The sequence below is a fragment of the Wyeomyia smithii genome, chromosome 2 (assembly GCF_029784165.1).
Source record: "Wyeomyia smithii strain HCP4-BCI-WySm-NY-G18 chromosome 2, ASM2978416v1, whole genome shotgun sequence".
NCBI classification, from domain to species: domain Eukaryota; kingdom Metazoa; phylum Arthropoda; class Insecta; order Diptera; family Culicidae; genus Wyeomyia; species Wyeomyia smithii.
In genome coordinates, this window is record NC_073695.1 from 182,830,919 (window position 1) to 182,847,713 (window position 16,795).

General features: G+C 37.6%; 4 protein-coding genes across 5 annotated transcripts; 1 reads left to right on the forward strand and 3 right to left on the reverse strand.

Moving 5' to 3' along the window:
- Nucleotides 1-6,080: 6,080 nt before the first annotated feature.
- LOC129721923 (folylpolyglutamate synthase, mitochondrial) lies at nt 6,081-8,288 on the reverse strand. Of its 2 annotated transcripts, none has more exons than XM_055675036.1 (5): nt 8,048-8,288; nt 7,741-7,919; nt 7,498-7,683; nt 6,480-7,440; nt 6,081-6,422 (listed from the first exon to the last, which is right to left on the reverse strand). In XM_055675036.1, the coding sequence occupies exons 1-5, from the start codon at nt 8,073-8,075 to the stop codon at nt 6,160-6,162; spliced, it is 1,617 nt and encodes a 538-aa protein (XP_055531011.1). In that variant the 5' UTR covers nt 8,076-8,288; the 3' UTR covers nt 6,081-6,159. The 2 variants fall into 2 exon arrangements, with proteins under 2 accessions (XP_055531011.1, XP_055531012.1); XM_055675037.1 differs by having other exon boundaries at nt 7,741-7,980.
- Nucleotides 8,289-10,828: 2,540 nt separating this feature from the next.
- LOC129723092 (uncharacterized) lies at nt 10,829-12,085 on the reverse strand. The gene is made up of 3 exons (XM_055677058.1): nt 11,722-12,085; nt 11,337-11,667; nt 10,829-11,139 (listed from the first exon to the last, which is right to left on the reverse strand). Exons 2-3 carry the CDS (start codon nt 11,664-11,666, stop codon nt 10,984-10,986), a joined length of 486 nt encoding a protein of 161 aa, XP_055533033.1. The 5' UTR covers nt 11,667; nt 11,722-12,085; the 3' UTR covers nt 10,829-10,983.
- Nucleotides 12,086-12,556: 471 nt separating this feature from the next.
- On the forward strand, nt 12,557-14,147 carry LOC129724786 (box C/D snoRNA protein 1). The gene is made up of 2 exons (XM_055679948.1): nt 12,557-12,824; nt 12,901-14,147. The coding sequence occupies exons 1-2, from the start codon at nt 12,772-12,774 to the stop codon at nt 13,985-13,987; spliced, it is 1,140 nt and encodes a 379-aa protein (XP_055535923.1). The 5' UTR covers nt 12,557-12,771; the 3' UTR covers nt 13,988-14,147.
- Nucleotides 14,081-15,551, reverse strand: LOC129724788 (vesicle-trafficking protein SEC22b). The gene is made up of 4 exons (XM_055679949.1): nt 15,257-15,551; nt 15,085-15,194; nt 14,756-15,011; nt 14,081-14,699 (listed from the first exon to the last, which is right to left on the reverse strand). The coding sequence occupies exons 1-4, from the start codon at nt 15,329-15,331 to the stop codon at nt 14,505-14,507; spliced, it is 636 nt and encodes a 211-aa protein (XP_055535924.1). The 5' UTR covers nt 15,332-15,551; the 3' UTR covers nt 14,081-14,504.
- Nucleotides 15,552-16,795: the final 1,244 nt, after the last annotated feature.

A 16,795-nucleotide genomic window follows, 5' to 3' on the forward strand; every position in this document is an offset into this window, starting at 1 on the left:
ATTCACAGATTTCCGATTTTTATATATCATCTGAAAGAGTGTAATTTTCTGAGCAAAACGGGATTTTTCTAAACTTTATATCATTCCTTCGATTTTTAAATGAAGAATAAAAATTCGCTCTAAATCGCAACAATTACAGTTGGTATATGGGTGAACTGTCATTGTAGCGATTTCGAGCAGACTTCGAGCAGTTTTAAATCGTGATTTAAAAAGCGAAGGACAACGATAATTTTTTTTTAAATCACGTTTCACTTAGAAAATGCAGATCTTTCAGATGATATAAAAACTAATATAGCTAAACAACCCAATTGGCCGAAACTGACGCGCTGAAACGTCAAGTTTTTACTAGCTGCTTTTTTTTCACGAATGTGTGCAAGCGTGAATTAAGTAAGCACAAGTGAAAAAGATACGATCGTTCGATTTCACTGGATCGAATTCGAATCCAGCTTTCCACGAGCCCATTTTGATATGTCCTGTACCCGACCCGAATCGCAGTAACGGAGCGAAAAACATAAAAATTTTGCAACGTAGCATAGCAACTTTAATAAACAGTTTTGTTTATTTTGATCCGTGCATGCGCACGACGAAATTTAAATAACAAAACGCCCATAGATCATTGCACACGAAAAATAACCTCACTTGTCTGATACTTCCCACGAGTTTGTTTACAAGGTGTTTCATTCACTTTTTATGTGATAGGAGTGAAAATGAACGATACGAGTATGAAAAAATGGGAAAACTCTTCGCCTATGCGAATTCGTTACTGCGACCTTTTGGTTTATTCTTGGAAACGCAATTTTCAACAAGACACTTCCGCATTTTTATTCGAGTCGGAAATTTTACTATGTAAACAAGCCCGCGACAACTGTCAAATCTCTTTCTACTTTTTGTTTTGTGACTTCATCGTGCAATGATCTATTGTTTGTTGAATTTGCTATGCTACGTTACGACATTGTTATATTCACTACTCCGTTACTGCGATTCCAAATTCTCTGACCTACAGAAAACGTTAAAGTGGGCTGCGTACACTATCCGCCATTACCGCTCGTGGAAAGCTGAATACAGTTCCAAGCGAAGTGAAATTTTTGCAGGTTGCATTTTTCGCGCGCGTGAAGAAATGAAAATTTGTATGAGATTTTCACAGGGCTTTAAGTGAACGTATTGCATGATGCAAACGTATATATCAGATCACACAATGTGGCGATTTCCTGCACCCTTCCAAGGGGCTCTTGTGGCTGTCACACTCCATACATTTTTCATCTACCACTCATTGATTCTGGTACCCACTTTTTGGTTGGTTCACCCTAAGAGAACTGAAATAGAGTAAATTTCCTGTAGTTGTCAGTAGACTTATTCTAGAAAAATCATCCTTATAGATAAAAAAACAAGAACTCAACGTTTGTGTTCGGTATAATGTGCGCTTTCAATTAATAAGATGGTTTTCATAAGCTTTGAAATGAAATATTGACGCTGTGATGAATTCATGATAGGTAGGCGAAATTTTGACGTTTATAGTCCTCTGCAGTCTTCTCATAAAACGCCTGTCAATGGTGCTTATTGCGGGAGCCACTTCACGGTGAAATCAGAGCGAAATGAATACTGCCCTATTACGGGACATGCAGAAGTGATAAAAACGTCGCAAAGTGACATCTGCTGTGAAATCTGGGTTATTATGAGTGTCATTTCACTGAAGTGAAAACGGAAAAAGTGACATTTGTTGTGACAGTGATGAAATAAGTCTTAAAAATCGATTGATTTATGATCTAATGATAAAATATATTGGATTTATTTTTCAGTAACAAGACACACAAGAGTCACAAACAGAGAAATTTTTTTAAAATCCAACAAAAACATATTGTAAGAAGTAAATGGCAAGGATGATATGGCTCAGATGCCAAATGTCTTAGAAATGGATAAAACGTTGAGATCTGGTGTCATCTCGAAAAATAACTAGAAAAAAACGACTTTCTGGGAATTTTTGAGCTGGGATTTCACTTGTCCTATTTCTATTTTTAACTTTACTGTTAATCTCACTTCACGGAGCTAATTTTTGTCACGTCACTTTAGGTGAAATCGGAAATAGGTACAAAAAATGAAGTGAGCGTGAGAGTGAAATAGCCGTGAAGTGACTCCCATGATAAGTACCACAGCACTTTAAAGTGATTTTGAACTGATGTTTATCTGAAATTCATGTATCAATGTAACAGTTCAAGACTACCTTAACGTACCAAAATAACAAGACTTACGAAGATGAGAACTATGTAAGAAAGTTACCTGGATTTCATGAAAAATATTCAAAAAAGGGCAAAGGGCAGTGTGATAGGCTAGTTAGCAGCTGTGATCTCGTTGTCGGTCTGTCTTCCTTCGCGTCTCGATCTCAACTCAACAATCCCTTCTCTATCAGGGTTGCCACATTTAAATCTGTGTTTTCCCTTGAAAAAATCTGAGCATCTGTATCTGGAACAAAAATATCTGTAAAAAAAATTGTATTGTTTAAACATAAAGAACTTTGTTTTTTTTTTAGGTTTTTATGGTACATAAACGAAATTTTTAGCTTAAAATGTGTGAGGAGTTGAAAATATGTTCAATTTGCTTAATATTTAATGAAATAAAATTTGGATTGTTTTTAAAAATTAATGTCAATTTCGAAAAATCTGTAAATCTGTACATTTCGACGAAAATCTGTATATCTGTATATGCAGATTCTGTACCGTTACTTCGGCCAAAAATCTGTAAAATACAGATTAATCTGTACATGTGGCATCCCTGTTCTCTATGCGCACCGATCATTCCCACGCTCTCTGATATGTTCTCTCACTCACACTAAATCCAGGTCTGTCTCTATCACGCAGTGCCCGTCACTGAACACCTGTCATAACGTAACGAACCATCGTTACAGGCAGGGACCTCAATAATGCCAAGTGCGGAAGGTGAATGTGAAGGTCGCAGCTATCCAGGCGGTGCGATGGCCGAAAACGAAACAACGTGAATTTCATGCAGAAGATAATATTGCGGACACTTCATGCAAGTACCACATATGTTACAGTGGCAGCGTATCATTAGATGGAGGCTGATCAGTAACCGTTTATGCGTGTTTAGACCAATGAAAAACCCTATAACGAGAAAGAGGTGTTCTATGGTATTATTAATCGATGTACGAGGCACGACAACCCTCCCAGCTGGTCTCGAGGTACGATGCTGGCCTAACAAGCCAGTCGTCGTAGGATCGAGTCTCGACTCGGGAGAGACTGTTTGTGTCAGTAGGATCATAGCGCTAGCCCCGCAATTGTCCTGTACACTTAACAGTTGGCTGCGAAGTCTGTGTAAAATAAACAGAAGGTCGAGTTCCGAATCGGAATGTAGCACCAAGGCTTTGCTTTGCTTTGCTTACGCGGCACGACATCAGAACCGTCAGCGGAGATGAAGGCGTCAAAAGGAGAGATGAGAATGATGGACGAGGATCCACTATCCAAAGACGAGGCGAAGAAAGCAGTTAAAAACTGAGGAACTGCAAGTCGGCTAAGCTGAGGAACTACAAGTCGGGAGTGAACAGCTGTATCGTGCCATCCATCGGATCATGCTTAGAGTGTGGTCTGATGAAGAATTGCCCTCGGACTGGTAGGAGTGTCTCATATGCCACCGCCTGTTCTGTGATACTTTTAAGGACATAACATAACTTGCAAACTCACCATCTGTTCATAGACTTCTGGGCAGCGTACGACTCAGTTAAGAGAAATGAGTTATGGAAAATTATGCGCGAACATGGTGCTGAGGTGGTGATATATGGGGAACCATTTGAAGTAGTCGATGAATTTATTTACCTGGGTACATTGGTGACGTGCGACTATGAGGTTAGCCGTGAGATAGAGGAAGATGTTGGCCGCAAACAGGGCCTTCTATGGATTGCGGAACCAGCTGAGGTCCCGCAGCCCGCAAACACATACAAAACAAGCACAAGTAAAGTAAGTAAGTGTGCAATGCATATATCTTTGTTTAAAGAGCATATGTGTTCATATGTGTATGAATGTATATGTATATGTTCAAATGTGCTCGTGCGATTTGACAATTTTAGTTTGGTACAGTTGCACTACTGGATATCAAAAAATTACTTTAAAGCGAATGCTGCAAAAATTATTACACTGTCATATTGTTTTTCTGAGAATTGAAGTGTATGTATTTATCTAACTTAAAAACCTAAGTTTTTATGGGAAAGGCCAGATCACACAACTGGGTGTATCAGCTCGTGTTCTAATTTAATAGGTTTTATGCGAAAAAATTAACATCACACGACGATTATCTCCCCAAAAATAGAATTAAAAATGTTAATACTGGAGTTGGGCCCTATTTGAAGTTTACCTCACTAATCGTGGTGACTGTTTTTACATAATATTTATAAACATTATGCTGTATTCGACATTCAGTGGTAAATGAATCCACTATGGACTTCTTAATATTTTTTTGTGCCTGCATGTATTTCATTGAGATAATTTAGCAGCAGATTATTGTTCAAAAGGTTAAGCCAAGGGAATTTATTCGTGAGGCAGGATTAAAAAATTAGAAGCAAATAACGTATTAAACTTCGATGATTTCGCAGATCCTCCAACTGCTTCTGTGGTATTACTTCCATATTGAGTGAAGTTGGATCATAAAGTTTTGAGTTGAAATCATTTTCAACATGCTACCTACAAAAACTCGTCCTGGTGCTAGAAAAAATCAAGATTTGATATAAAAATTTACTTGCTTAAACCTTTTCCGCCTCAATTAGGACAAATACGAATTGTGTTATAATTTTTTCGCTGTTTTTGATCAATATAGCACATTACCGGTTTTAAAAACCTTATGCTACTAGTGGCCGGCATGTTAGGGAGGTTAATGATAAAAACCCACTTGACTAAGAAGTAAGAATAACCCAGTTGCACTAAGATTCGAATCCACGACGCACCTCTCCCTACAGACTTATATTTCTGGTTATCTCGGGGAGAAACGACAGCGAGGCGCTTTTCAAAATTTAGCATGAGCCAAAATACAAAATAATTGATAGTTTTAAATTAAAGGACTTGCCACACGTATCAAAAGCGCCACCCGTTACACCAGTGTAGCACTTTAGCACTTAAATTGGTCGTTTTTAGTTTACGTGTTTCAGAGTGTAATTAAAAAACACTAACAGCAATTTCCAATTTTGTCAAAACCACGTCAAACTTAGGCTAGCCAGACGTACCATTTTAATCAGGACAGTACCATTTTTTCGACCACTTTTACCCGTTTCGTCTTTTGACTGTTCTAAAATTTTTCATGTAAAGCTATGCAATTAAACAATCTGAAATGGAAAAAAAAAGGTTTCTAATTTTATTTCCGAGTAAATCGGATCAGTCTAGCCAAACCGCAAGTTTGAATTGCCGTTCTTGGAATACCGGTTTGTTTGAAAATGAACGTAGGTTAGCAACTTGCCGGCGCTATACCGCATCATCTGTGTTGTGTTCTTTGATAAAGATTAATATTGTTAACATGTACTCGAAACTTGAACAAAATATTATTTTGTTAACATGTTAGATGCTTTTACTTTTGAGACAATTGTAATATGAAAAACAGCTGTGTTCTATCTACTACTGATCTACTGATGGCACATATATTTTTTTTTTTTTGTATGTTTCAATATAACGAGCATTAGAACAGGTAGAAAAAAAATAACCTCATACTCATAATCAAGCGTGACACCGTGTATTTAAAGTGCAATGAATTGCGAAAGCATGCCTCTTCATTTAAATTCATTGCAGTACCGCCCATTCTAGCTTCACTGCATAGGACGCAAGCAGTAGCAGCAATTATTTTGCCTCTCATCGTTTTCCGACAGCCATTTTAATTATATGCAACATCATGAAAAGACACTCGCTCCCCCCCTGATTCCGTTTTTTTTTGTAAGTGTTTATGCGCTCTTTTGCATACAAACTAGCATCTACACGAGACAACACAGTTCCTCTATGAACGAAAAGGATATTCTTCGAGTTCTATGCTGGTTCACATTGTAAATTACTGTTAAAACTTTGTTGTAATGTTAAGGATCCCATGTGCATAAAATCTCATAATTGTAAAAAATATATTTACTTGTGTAACGTTTCATACATCTGACGCGAAAAGCGCAATGATAATTTTTTATACATTCTACGTAGCAGAAAGCACATACGACTCCATGTTTAACGCCGTCACAGCAGCCCCAATCAGATGTAATGATCCAGTAACTAAAATATCACATTCTTGAAGCGTTGAATAATTGTTATCAATTTGTTCCAGTATTGAATCAATTGCGGGATGCACATACGCTTCGCAATGTGCCTGTTTATGATTTTTCAAGTCATTCCAGAGGCGTGCATTTTCCTCGCAGCGTTTCATTTGTTGATCTTTTGGAAAATTTAAATTAACAGAATCTAGAATCAAAAATATAATTATAATTAGGGTCATCATAAGTACACCAGTATAGTTACCAATATTTTTAATTTTCTGTGAAGCTACATTTGGTACGAAAAACACTCCATCAAATTGAATGTACTTGTTTAGAATATTCAAAAGTTTATAGCTGTCACGATCCCCAGTTGCGTTAAATATCAGGAGCTTTGGGTTACATTTTCTTTGACATGATTGAAACCAGCGAGCACAAATTTCCATACTTTCAGCTGTATGAGCACCGTCCAAAAATATTCGTTTATTCTCCTTGCGAATTTCGTGACACCGTCCGGGCCAAAAGCAGTTTTCAATACCGTTGCTAAACTTTTCTGATAACATGCCATTTTTGGTGAAAGTAATGTCCGGTCGAGTTTTGCCAATCCAATTAAGAGCTATTTGAACAGCGAGAGAAATATTCAACCGGAAGGCTAGATTGTCAGAATTAAACATTGGTTTTCGCTGCCATTGATAGGACTCGATATCTGGCGCCAAATGAAGCCTAGCTTTCATTTTCTGGCATTCCGCTTGTATCACCTCTAGGCAATGATTCGGTTGCCGAACTGTAAAGGTGTCTGAATCATTCTTAATGATGCCAGCTTTTTGCCATGCAATCTCTTCTAATGTATTGCCGAGTAAATTTGTATGTTCCAAGCCAAGTGAAGTAATACCGACCGTTTTGGTCCCCCGGAGCACGTTTGTGCAATCATATTTACCACCAATACCCACCTCAATAATAGCAACGTCTACTTTTTCTCGCAGAAAAATATCGAAGGCAAGTATCGTCAAATAATTGAAATAGGCTGGTAAATCCCGTGGATGAGAGCGTTGCATGAGAAGCTGGTTGTATACTTTCCAAAAATAAAGTTCAAATTTCCCCTTTTCAATCGGCACTCCGTCCAGTCGTATCCGTTCTGTGACAGAAATCAAATGCGGAGAGCTAAAAAAACCAGTTCGATAGCCATGAGCCCGCAGTATAGACTCTACCAACGAACAGGTGGAACCCTGTAATGAAGCTCTGTTATGCTATGAACGCATTATTAACGTGTTTTAAGTCATTACCTTACCCTTTGTTCCAGAAACATGAATCACAGGAAGTTGATCGAGTTGGTCGAGAGAAATGCCAATTCTGCCTAGAAATTTGACCGTTTCTTGAATATGAATCGAATCTGAGGTATGCAACCTGCTGACCGAATTTTGAACTACATTGTAATTTGATTGTAACGAATTTAAAACAGTAACAGCATTCTGGAAAATATTATTATTCGTTAGACTGTTAAATTTATATATGTAATACAATTGTACTTCATAGCTTTCCTCGGTCGATTTTGCAGGTCCAATTATTGATTGCTGCCATCCAGATGTCTCCTGAATCTTCGGCGAAGGTTTACCAGCAACGGAAACGTCAGGAGACGTAGCTGCAGCACGTGCTGTTGTTCCGAGTACCATTTTACGACTACGGTTGAGTGCGGCCACAATTGAAACTAATTGACGAACAGGTAATAAAATGACGCGCGTGTTTTAAGTATGGTATTGCCTGTGATGCTGATACACAAACACGATCGTATCTTGAGGGCACAATAAGGGAAAATAAAGTAAACGCTATACTCACATCGGTAGTTGTGATGCAACAGCCACATGTCCTACGTAAATCGTAGAGGCACTTGAACTAACTATTTTTTACGATTCATTGATAGAAAATAAAAACAGTTCCCAATAACCTGGTCGCTTATCAGTAACCAAGATGTACTGAGATCGAGGAGAACCCTCATGGCAAAAAGAGAAAGTATGTCCACTACACGTAATATGTTTTCCTTATCATATACACACACGCGGCATATTGTAAACAAATCAGTTCACCGTGGAATTCTTATAGGATTCATGAATTTCATTTACAGAAACTAGTATAAAAGATGACATTTTACTGTAGCACAATCTGCACGAATATAAAATTATTTATACCAGAGTTGCCAGATGATCCTGAAAAATCCTGCTCGATAATTAGAAAAATCTGCTTGAGAGCCGAACACAAATTCTACTAAAAATCCACAAAAATGAGCTTTAAGGGCTATTCCCACTGCTTCCGTTCCGGGACCGGGCCGTGGCTGTTCCGTGTGTCGTCCGGGCTTGTTTGAGATTGATTGCATGCGTTCTTATGGACGCAATCACACCGACGCGCCATGCCCATAACGAGGCAGCGCTGAGTTGCCGTCGTGCTTCAGCCGTGCGAGAGAAAAACTATCGTTGCCGACGATACTTTGTGTTGGCCGGAGAGTGCACGGAAGGCACTCGGGTGGATGTAATGACATATTTCGCGCGGAGTGAGCTGCGGTATGAAAATCACAGAAGGGTTGTGTGCAAAGCCACGACCGCAAGGTTGAAGTAGAATACTTTTACAAGAAAGATAATAAATGTAAATAAATGTTGACCGTTCATTGGCAGTATTGAAAATTCTGTGCAAATGAAGTTGAAGTACTACTTAATTTCAGTTTGCACATATAAATACGACCTCACTGAACAGGAAAAGAACAAACATGTCAGAGTATACACGTGAATTCAAATTAAGATAATTAACTTTTGGTTAAAGCTCAGAACGAGAAAATATTAAATCTTCAATTCATTTAGAGCACTCATTAATGCAACAAAATAACATGTAAATAAATGTTCCCGTCCTCGTGTCGCATGGAAGCAAATTGTTGCGTGTTTGATATTTCCAATGGCAGACATGAGTATGGAAGTCGAAATTCTCCTGTGATGTCTAACCATAACCGTCTTCTGCAAGACGTTACATCCTTGTTCATGAAGTGTTGTGAATTTTTTAAAACAGACTCAGCATCGTGAGCAGAACGTGCCGAACTTTTCTGTTTGAAATCGGATTTGTTTCGTATATACCGCCTGTTATGCACAGTATCAACAAATCGTAATAAACATCACACTGCTGTGCATTTGCGGCAGCATCAAACCTCAATTGCAGTTTATTAATAACCATTCATTATGCTCTTCCAAAAACATTTAGTAGCCTTGAAAAAGGCCGATTGCTGCGATTGCAATTTTCATTCAATTATTGCATAAATGCTTCATGGTCAGGTATACCCGCTGCAACTGCAGTTGTGGCCGCTATACGCTGCCATTGGTATCCGCTGTCCTTGCATCAGCTGGCCCAGCTGCTATCGATGCTGAGATCCGCTGCAACTAGTCCGCTATCCATTGCTACGCCACAGCTGTGGCCGCTATCCGCTATCGCTTCGGCAGAAACAGGCTTATATAGGCCAAATAGCATATTTTCAATTGCAAGGTATATGATTCTGTCGACCGTGGTTTGGAAGCAATCATATAACGTCCAATCAAAGGTCAAATTTTTCGTTTTGATAAGGCTTGACTATTTTCAATAGTACAATAGTTTGAATAATAAAATTACAATTATCTTCATTTGGGAAGAATCTTAGAAGATTTTCCAATCTTCTGCTGCAAGAACGACGGAAATCCATCGAATACTAACCGATTTATTAGCATTTGAAATTGGACATATTTTTCACTTTTTCCGGTTTTAGATTTTCATTTCACATCCCTGTGTAGCCGAACTCCCTGAGAGAAGTATTCTACTTCAAAAAAGAGGAAGACGTTCTTTCGCATACACACATCAACATTTCACAGCCAGAGCGCGGTGCAGACACGGTTCAATGGGAATAGCCCATAAACAAGCACGAACTTGCAAAAATCTGTACACATTTTGAAAAAAAAAAAACCGCAAATGCAGGGACAGTAAGGAGAAGATTGGAGTGCACAATCAAATGAAAACTTACTCACGGCTTATTAAAAATCTCTGTTTTGTACACAAATCCGCATATCAGTTTTCCCTGCTGGCAACAGCCGATATTTCCAATCCAAAAATGACTTGTGACTCTTTCTGTAACGTATGCAATAAGAACGAGGCATCAATGATTCGATTTATAACATCTCGCATGAAGTACTGTAATATGTTCGAAATAACCTGGCCTTGAAAAATTTGAATTTTCAAGCTTAACACCAAGAAAACCCCAATAAACAGAAACCATAAATGGATGATAATTCTTATTGTTTAACGATAACCCATACTATCGGGATACTCCGAATAGGTTGTTAAGTACGTTTTTTGGTTATAATGACGAATCTTTGGGTTTCATGGGATTACATCTTTTTAGGCACATGCAACTCGGGATGCATGGCCAAAAAACAAATCGGTTGGGAAGCTCGAAAATCCAAACTTCACTTCATGCCAGAGAGAGGCAGCTCAGCCGAGGGTAAGATTACATACCTAAGACATACGTGAAACAGGCGAAAAAATTGATTTTAGACCATCCGAGTAGCAGTAGAACTTTGATGTTGCAGTTGAGAATACGTTTGAATAAAAAACTTTAATGCTGTTCTGTTACTAAACCTATATTTAATTTGAAATACGTTCAAAATGGTCTTTGATCAACAAATTATTGTAATTATTTTGCTGTTCAATGATAAACTCAACACGCAAATGTCTTGTAGTTTCCACTGAATTGCGAACAAGAATAGCTTTTAGGGATTGGAATTTTGGATATCTTCCTCAACAGTATGTTGCCGTTGTCGAATTCGCTGTAATAACTCTTGTTTCCATTTGTCCTCAGGAATTCCTATAGCCCATGGAGGAACTGCTGAGTTGGGTAACTCAAACCCAGCCATCACGTTTACAATCTGAAAAATATTTACAACAATTTAATATCAATTTTTAAAACCATTACCTGTATTTTGCTGGCAGTGTCGCGATAAATATATATATATATATATTTGGTCTGAAGATACTGTTAGGCTCTGGGACAAGCAGATTCATCTGTACCCATGTCCCAATCAAAGCTAAATGTACCTAAGCTATTAAATGTAGCGGTACGTACCTGGTTTGCCTTTGCACAGTCAAGATCAATACTCAATTCAGACGGCCTTGGTGCATTCCATACTTCCAAATTCAAAAAATCTGGATTAGACTGGTAGACATTTGATACGTTTACAGCAACATTTGTTTCATCCGTGTCTGATTCGTTTTCATTTATAGTAGTTTCATTGTTGTCATGTAGACTAAGTGGTTGATATCCTATAAATCCGTTATCCTCCCCAGACTCGTACTCACTATCATCACTTGCGAAATCCATGATAATAGCATTACCTTCTCCGATACTTAATGTTTCTTCTTCGTCGAATTGCTCCGGCAAATCCGGAAGTCCCATACTAAAGAATAGCAATTAGCGGTAAAATTCTTATGTATAATGACAGAGTAAATACCTTGCACAGTATTAATTTATTTTTGTGTGATAAATTGTTTGATGTTGCTTACTTACTTATTTTTGCAGAACTTTTGTAAACATCAGAGATGCCAGATGTTTTTGAAAAATGTCTGCAACTGCTCGAAAAACCGGAAAAATGTGCTCGAAATCTGAAAAAAATCTATCCGTAATCCGAAAAAATTTCGCTCCCGCAGGCAAAAGTCTGTGAAAATCTGCACACATTTTTAGAAAATCTGCGCAAATATAAGGAGACTCTGACAAAAATCTGCAGAAACCGTGGAAAAACTGCAAATATCTGCAAATCAATAAATATCTGCACAAGGACTCCAAAAATCTGCGTTTTGCAGACAAATCTGCACATTTGGGATCCCTGGTAAACATTATCAACTAAATCAATGACACCAGGGGTGCCAGATATTTTTGAAAATTATTCCAACTGCTCGAAAAAGTTTTGATCGAAACACGAACTTGAAGTGCGAAAAAAATTTGTATATGTACATAAATATACATTTTGAACAAGGCCGCACAAATTTAAAAGTACGTTTGTCAATGCAAATGAATAATAACCCTATTTTTCGACTTTTAGATGGTTTGCCGAATTGCTCGAATTTTGAACGTGTAAAATTTAACTGTGGGGCTTTAAAATTTTGTCAAAAGATATTAGCCGAACGATTCATGAGGGTTTACGATACAGTCTATACATCGCACGAATGTGATTCGTACAAAAACAAGAACAAAATCCAACACCGTAAACGTAACGTAATGCTCCATTACGTTTCGAAAATGAACTGTCGGAATCGAGCTTAGTTCTTGCTCGATTTGTTTACCTCTACAACGTTATCTCGGTTCACGGTGGAATTCATGAGCTGGTATAAAAGATAGTATATTGGCATCTGGCTACCTAACTTCATTGTTTCTATAATTTTCTTTAACACGTGCGAACCGGCGTTAATAACTGGCCGCTACTAATAAAGATTTATTAGAACCAACAATTTTCGTTTCAAGACACCGCATTCGGCTTGCTAAGCTAGATTCTCATTGACCCGGGATGGAAACCAGCGAAAGTGAGGACAATCTTGATATTCTGCAATCTCCGCCAAGGTATTTCGTTTGTCTATTGTTTTGCTAACAATGGTAGACAATACTGTATTGTTTCACCGTATCATTTATTTTATAGGCTTGGATTATGCGAAGTGTGTAACGCGGTGCCGGCAAAGTACACCTGCCCAAAATGCGAAATCAAAAGCTGCTGTTTGAAATGCATCAACATCCATAAGAAGGAACTCAATTGTGATGGAGTTCGCGACAGAACCAAGTACATCCCACTTAAAAAGATGACCAAAATGGATATGATGAGCGATTACTATTTCCTGGAAGAAGCAACCCGATTTGTAGATGATCGAAAGCGTGATAAAATCAAGCGATATACACGTTACAATAAAAGTCTACCGTCATGCTTGTTTCGAATGCGCTGCGCCGCGCGGGATCGTGGCACAACTCTGAAATTTTTGTTGCAAAATTTTACCAGAAATCAACGCAATACGAGTCAGCTCAATTTTAAAACCGGTATTATACACTGGCGTGTCGAATGGTGTTTTCCTAACGCTGAAGGATTAGTGTTCATCGATGAAAGATGTGATGAAAATGAAAAACTTTGCGCTCTGCTTAGAAAATATCTTGATGAGGGACATTCGGATAATATACCGAGTAAGAACAAACTTGAATATTACCAGTCACGCGGATTGAACCATTTACGAGTACTTCTGAAAGCAGAAGGAGTCAAACGATGCAAGAACCGATATTTCGAATTGAAACCAAATTTATCACTTAAAGATAACCTGAAAGGCAAAACAATTGTCGAGTATCCAGTGATGTACGTTATTTTTAAGGATACTAGAGAAGGATTTGATATAATCGAATCCGACGATGATGTTGAATCCGAAACAAAATCCTATCAAAACTATTTGGATCAACAGTACGGTCAACGACCGCAGTCATGCAAACGTACGCACCAGCAGCAGCAAGAGCAGGAATCAAAACTATTGCAGGGCATCGACAGACTGGAAATAAACAGAAAGCGCGATGAGCGACGAAAGAAAAAACAGGACGCCGAGCATGAACCACTGAATTTACTTTTCAGTGACGAGCGTCTGTGGAACCAGTACTCGTCAGATTCGGATGGCATGGTCACAGAAGAAGAAACTGATGCAAATGAGGATAACACAATTCTCTCGCCGAAAAGAATTAAAATAAATACGCAATAAATTTTGTTCTGTACATATCTATCTCTTTTTAACGTCAGGGATTTATGGAATGTATGTTTAAGTTAAAAATTTATGACTTGCATAAAATTTGAATTGTTTTCACAAAACATGTTAAGTTACAAGTCTTTAATACTTTATTCAAATAAAGGAATACCTAAAACCATATGCATTTTATTAAGACTATTATGGAGGAAAAATTATTGTTACTTGATTTCGTACCGTCAATCAAATGTACTAGAAATTCAACCAAGCCAGTTAAGAATTGCAGTGCCGATAACTAATATATTGAAAACCAAGACATTGTTTCGTACATGGCTGTTGAGAAACGGATGCTTGCATTAGCTAACTCATAACTTTGAAACACTTGTTCAAAAACGAAAAATTTGGCTTACGTTCACTTCAACGTTATTAAAACTCACAATATAGATAACAGTACACCAGTGCTTGTTTTTTTATAAAACTAATAAACGATTATTTTTGTATATTGTCTACACACAACGAATCGAAATTGAAACGATTAAATAACCCAAAAATATAAAATGAAAACAATTATAATAATACCCGCCACTGCTCCTTTAACGTACAGTGATTTACGATTTAAATATGTGGCATCTTTCTTATACTTCTGCGAAAGCATAGATAAATTTTGCGTCTTAGTATCCAGCTCTGACAAAACCGTCCCACGTTGCAAAACATCATCGATATTTTGGACCTAAAATTATTTATGACCATAAGGACAAACCCGCGTATGTTTTAAACAAAACATACCATTATTCGCTGCACATCCTGCAACTGCGTGTTTATCGTGTTGATGTTTCGTCGCCTGTCTGTCAACGACTTTCTGGCCTTCTGTATGTAAATGTCAAACTCTATGAAAGCGTACGGTCGTGTTACGGAATTAACTTTTCTTCCGTAATTGTTGTGAAACTCCTGAGCAATGTCTTCCAGATAACTGAATGCGATACGTTTGGAAAACATCTTATCGCAGAGTACCAGATAGCAAACATCGTTCTCAATTAGATAGCTATACAAAAATCAGAATGCAGCGTTCCTTAAAAATCGATCAACATGGTAAGATAATCAAAAACAATGCTTACTGAAAGAGATAAGGCCCTGTTTCTATGCTGCAGCGTGTCGGAGAATTCGGTCCTAGCTTTCGGAAAAGCATTTTTGCCTGATTCTGATATTCAAGCACACTCCTTCCGGACTACAATAAGAACAGGTATCATGAGTGATGAGTAGAAATTGTAGGAATGTAATAAAAATTACTTGCTCATCCTCTTGCATAGTTCCCACTAGTGGAAGACCATCTACAACTCGAGCTATCATCGTCATTAACGCCATTGTTTGTGGAATTCTTCGTATTCTGCAAAACTAGTATACTATAAATGGATGCTCGAAGATCTTACACGTTCCTTCACATGAATGGAGCTCAGCGTATCATAAAAACAGACTAAATATTTCGTGTAAATTATGAACTTTTGGACGATGACTCTACGTAGGTTCAAATAAAATCTCCTACACGTCACCCGTGAAAGTGAACTCGGCCTCGGATGATGCAAAATGTCATGAGCAAACAAAACAATCAGACAAGGTAGACGTCAAAAAATGTTAGCATTAATGTGTTGGAAAAAAGGTGTCAGCATGAAAATCACGATGAAGACATCATGCACGCAAAACATTTTTTAGGGTTTTTCATCATTATTTATTGAATATTTTTCCATTTCCCGCATGAAATAAACTATTCCTGTTCCAATTGAAATTCGCAATAATGACGTGCACCTATCAATTCTGACGTAGAACTACAACTTTCAAAAAGTTCGGCTCCATAGGGATATCAAATGGAAATCTAAAAACGAAAGAGAGAAAAATCGGGGATGTGTCCCTGGCCTATATAAGAGCCTACCTCAGTCTAAAATAGTCAGATTAGTTCTAAGACAGTGCTTTTTGCCTTTCTCCTAGAAAGGTATGGCAATCACTGCAAAAGCCAAAAATATAAAAATGCTCCAAAGGGCCGAATGTCGTATACCACTCGACTCAGTTTAACGAGCTGAGAATTTTCTGTACTTGTGTGTGTATGGGCAATTTTTTATTCTCACTTACCTTTCTCAGAGATGGCCGGACTGATTTTTCATGAAATTAATTGCAAATGAAAGGTCTAGTTGTCCAATAAGACCATATTGATTTTGGTTATGCATCAAAATGTAAAAACTCTCAAAAACTACACAACCGATTTGGACAAAATTGGTTATAAATGAGTGGGCTGGCCTAAAAAACCCTTAACTTTTGAATTTTATAAAGATTGAACATGTGGTTCAAAAATTATGGGAAGAGACCTTTTCTGGAGACTACTTAAACTCACTTACTTTTCTCAGAGATGGCTGAATCGATTTTCACAATTAGTGTCAAATGAAAGGTCTAGCTGCCTCATAACACCCTATTGAATTTTATCGTAATCGGACTGTAACTTTGTCTGTAATGTATCAAAATGCAAAATTCATGAAACTTCGTTATCTCAGAAACTACACAACCGGTTTGGACAATATTGGTATCAAATGAATGGGCTAGTTGAGGGTTAACAAATGAATTTTATGAGGATTAAACATGTGGTTTAAAAGTTGTGAAAAGAAACATGCCCGATGACTTTTCAAATTCACTCATTTTTCCAAAGATGGCTGGACTAATCTTATTCGTAATTATGAGTTTTTTTATGTCACCATTTCTTAGCACAAATATTACGTCTAATTTCACATTTTATACTTCAATTATTACTTCAAATACAACATCAATATTCTAGAACCCAAATAG

Excerpts from the sequence above, each read along its gene's own strand:
- LOC129724788 (XM_055679949.1), bottom strand. The coding sequence starts at position 15,331 with ATGGCGTTAATGACGATGATAGCTCGAGTTGTAGATGGTCTTCCACTA. Across the intron at positions 15,195-15,256 it reads CTATGCAAGAGGATGAGCAA|TCCGGAAGGAGTGTGCTTGA; the intron begins GTAATTTTTATT and ends TTCTTATTGTAG. Across the intron at positions 14,700-14,755 it reads AGGATGTGCAGCGAATAATG|GTCCAAAATATCGATGATGT; the intron begins GTATGTTTTGTT and ends AAATAATTTTAG.
- LOC129723092 (XM_055677058.1), bottom strand. The coding sequence starts at position 11,666 with ATGGGACTTCCGGATTTGCCGGAGCAATTCGACGAAGAAGAAACATTA. Across the intron at positions 11,140-11,336 it reads ACTGTGCAAAGGCAAACCAG|ATTGTAAACGTGATGGCTGG; the intron begins GTACGTACCGCT and ends AATATTTTTCAG.
- LOC129721923 (XM_055675036.1), bottom strand. The coding sequence starts at position 8,075 with ATGTGGCTGTTGCATCACAACTACCGAT. Across the intron at positions 7,684-7,740 it reads CGACCGAGGAAAGCTATGAA|AATGCTGTTACTGTTTTAAA; the intron begins GTACAATTGTAT and ends AATATTTTCCAG. Across the intron at positions 6,423-6,479 it reads ACAGAAAATTAAAAATATTG|ATTCTGTTAATTTAAATTTT; the intron begins GTAACTATACTG and ends TTTTGATTCTAG.
- LOC129724786 (XM_055679948.1), top strand. The coding sequence starts at position 12,772 with ATGGAAACCAGCGAAAGTGAGGACAATCTTGATATTCTGCAATCTCCG. Across the intron at positions 12,825-12,900 it reads ATTCTGCAATCTCCGCCAAG|GCTTGGATTATGCGAAGTGT; the intron begins GTATTTCGTTTG and ends TTTATTTTATAG.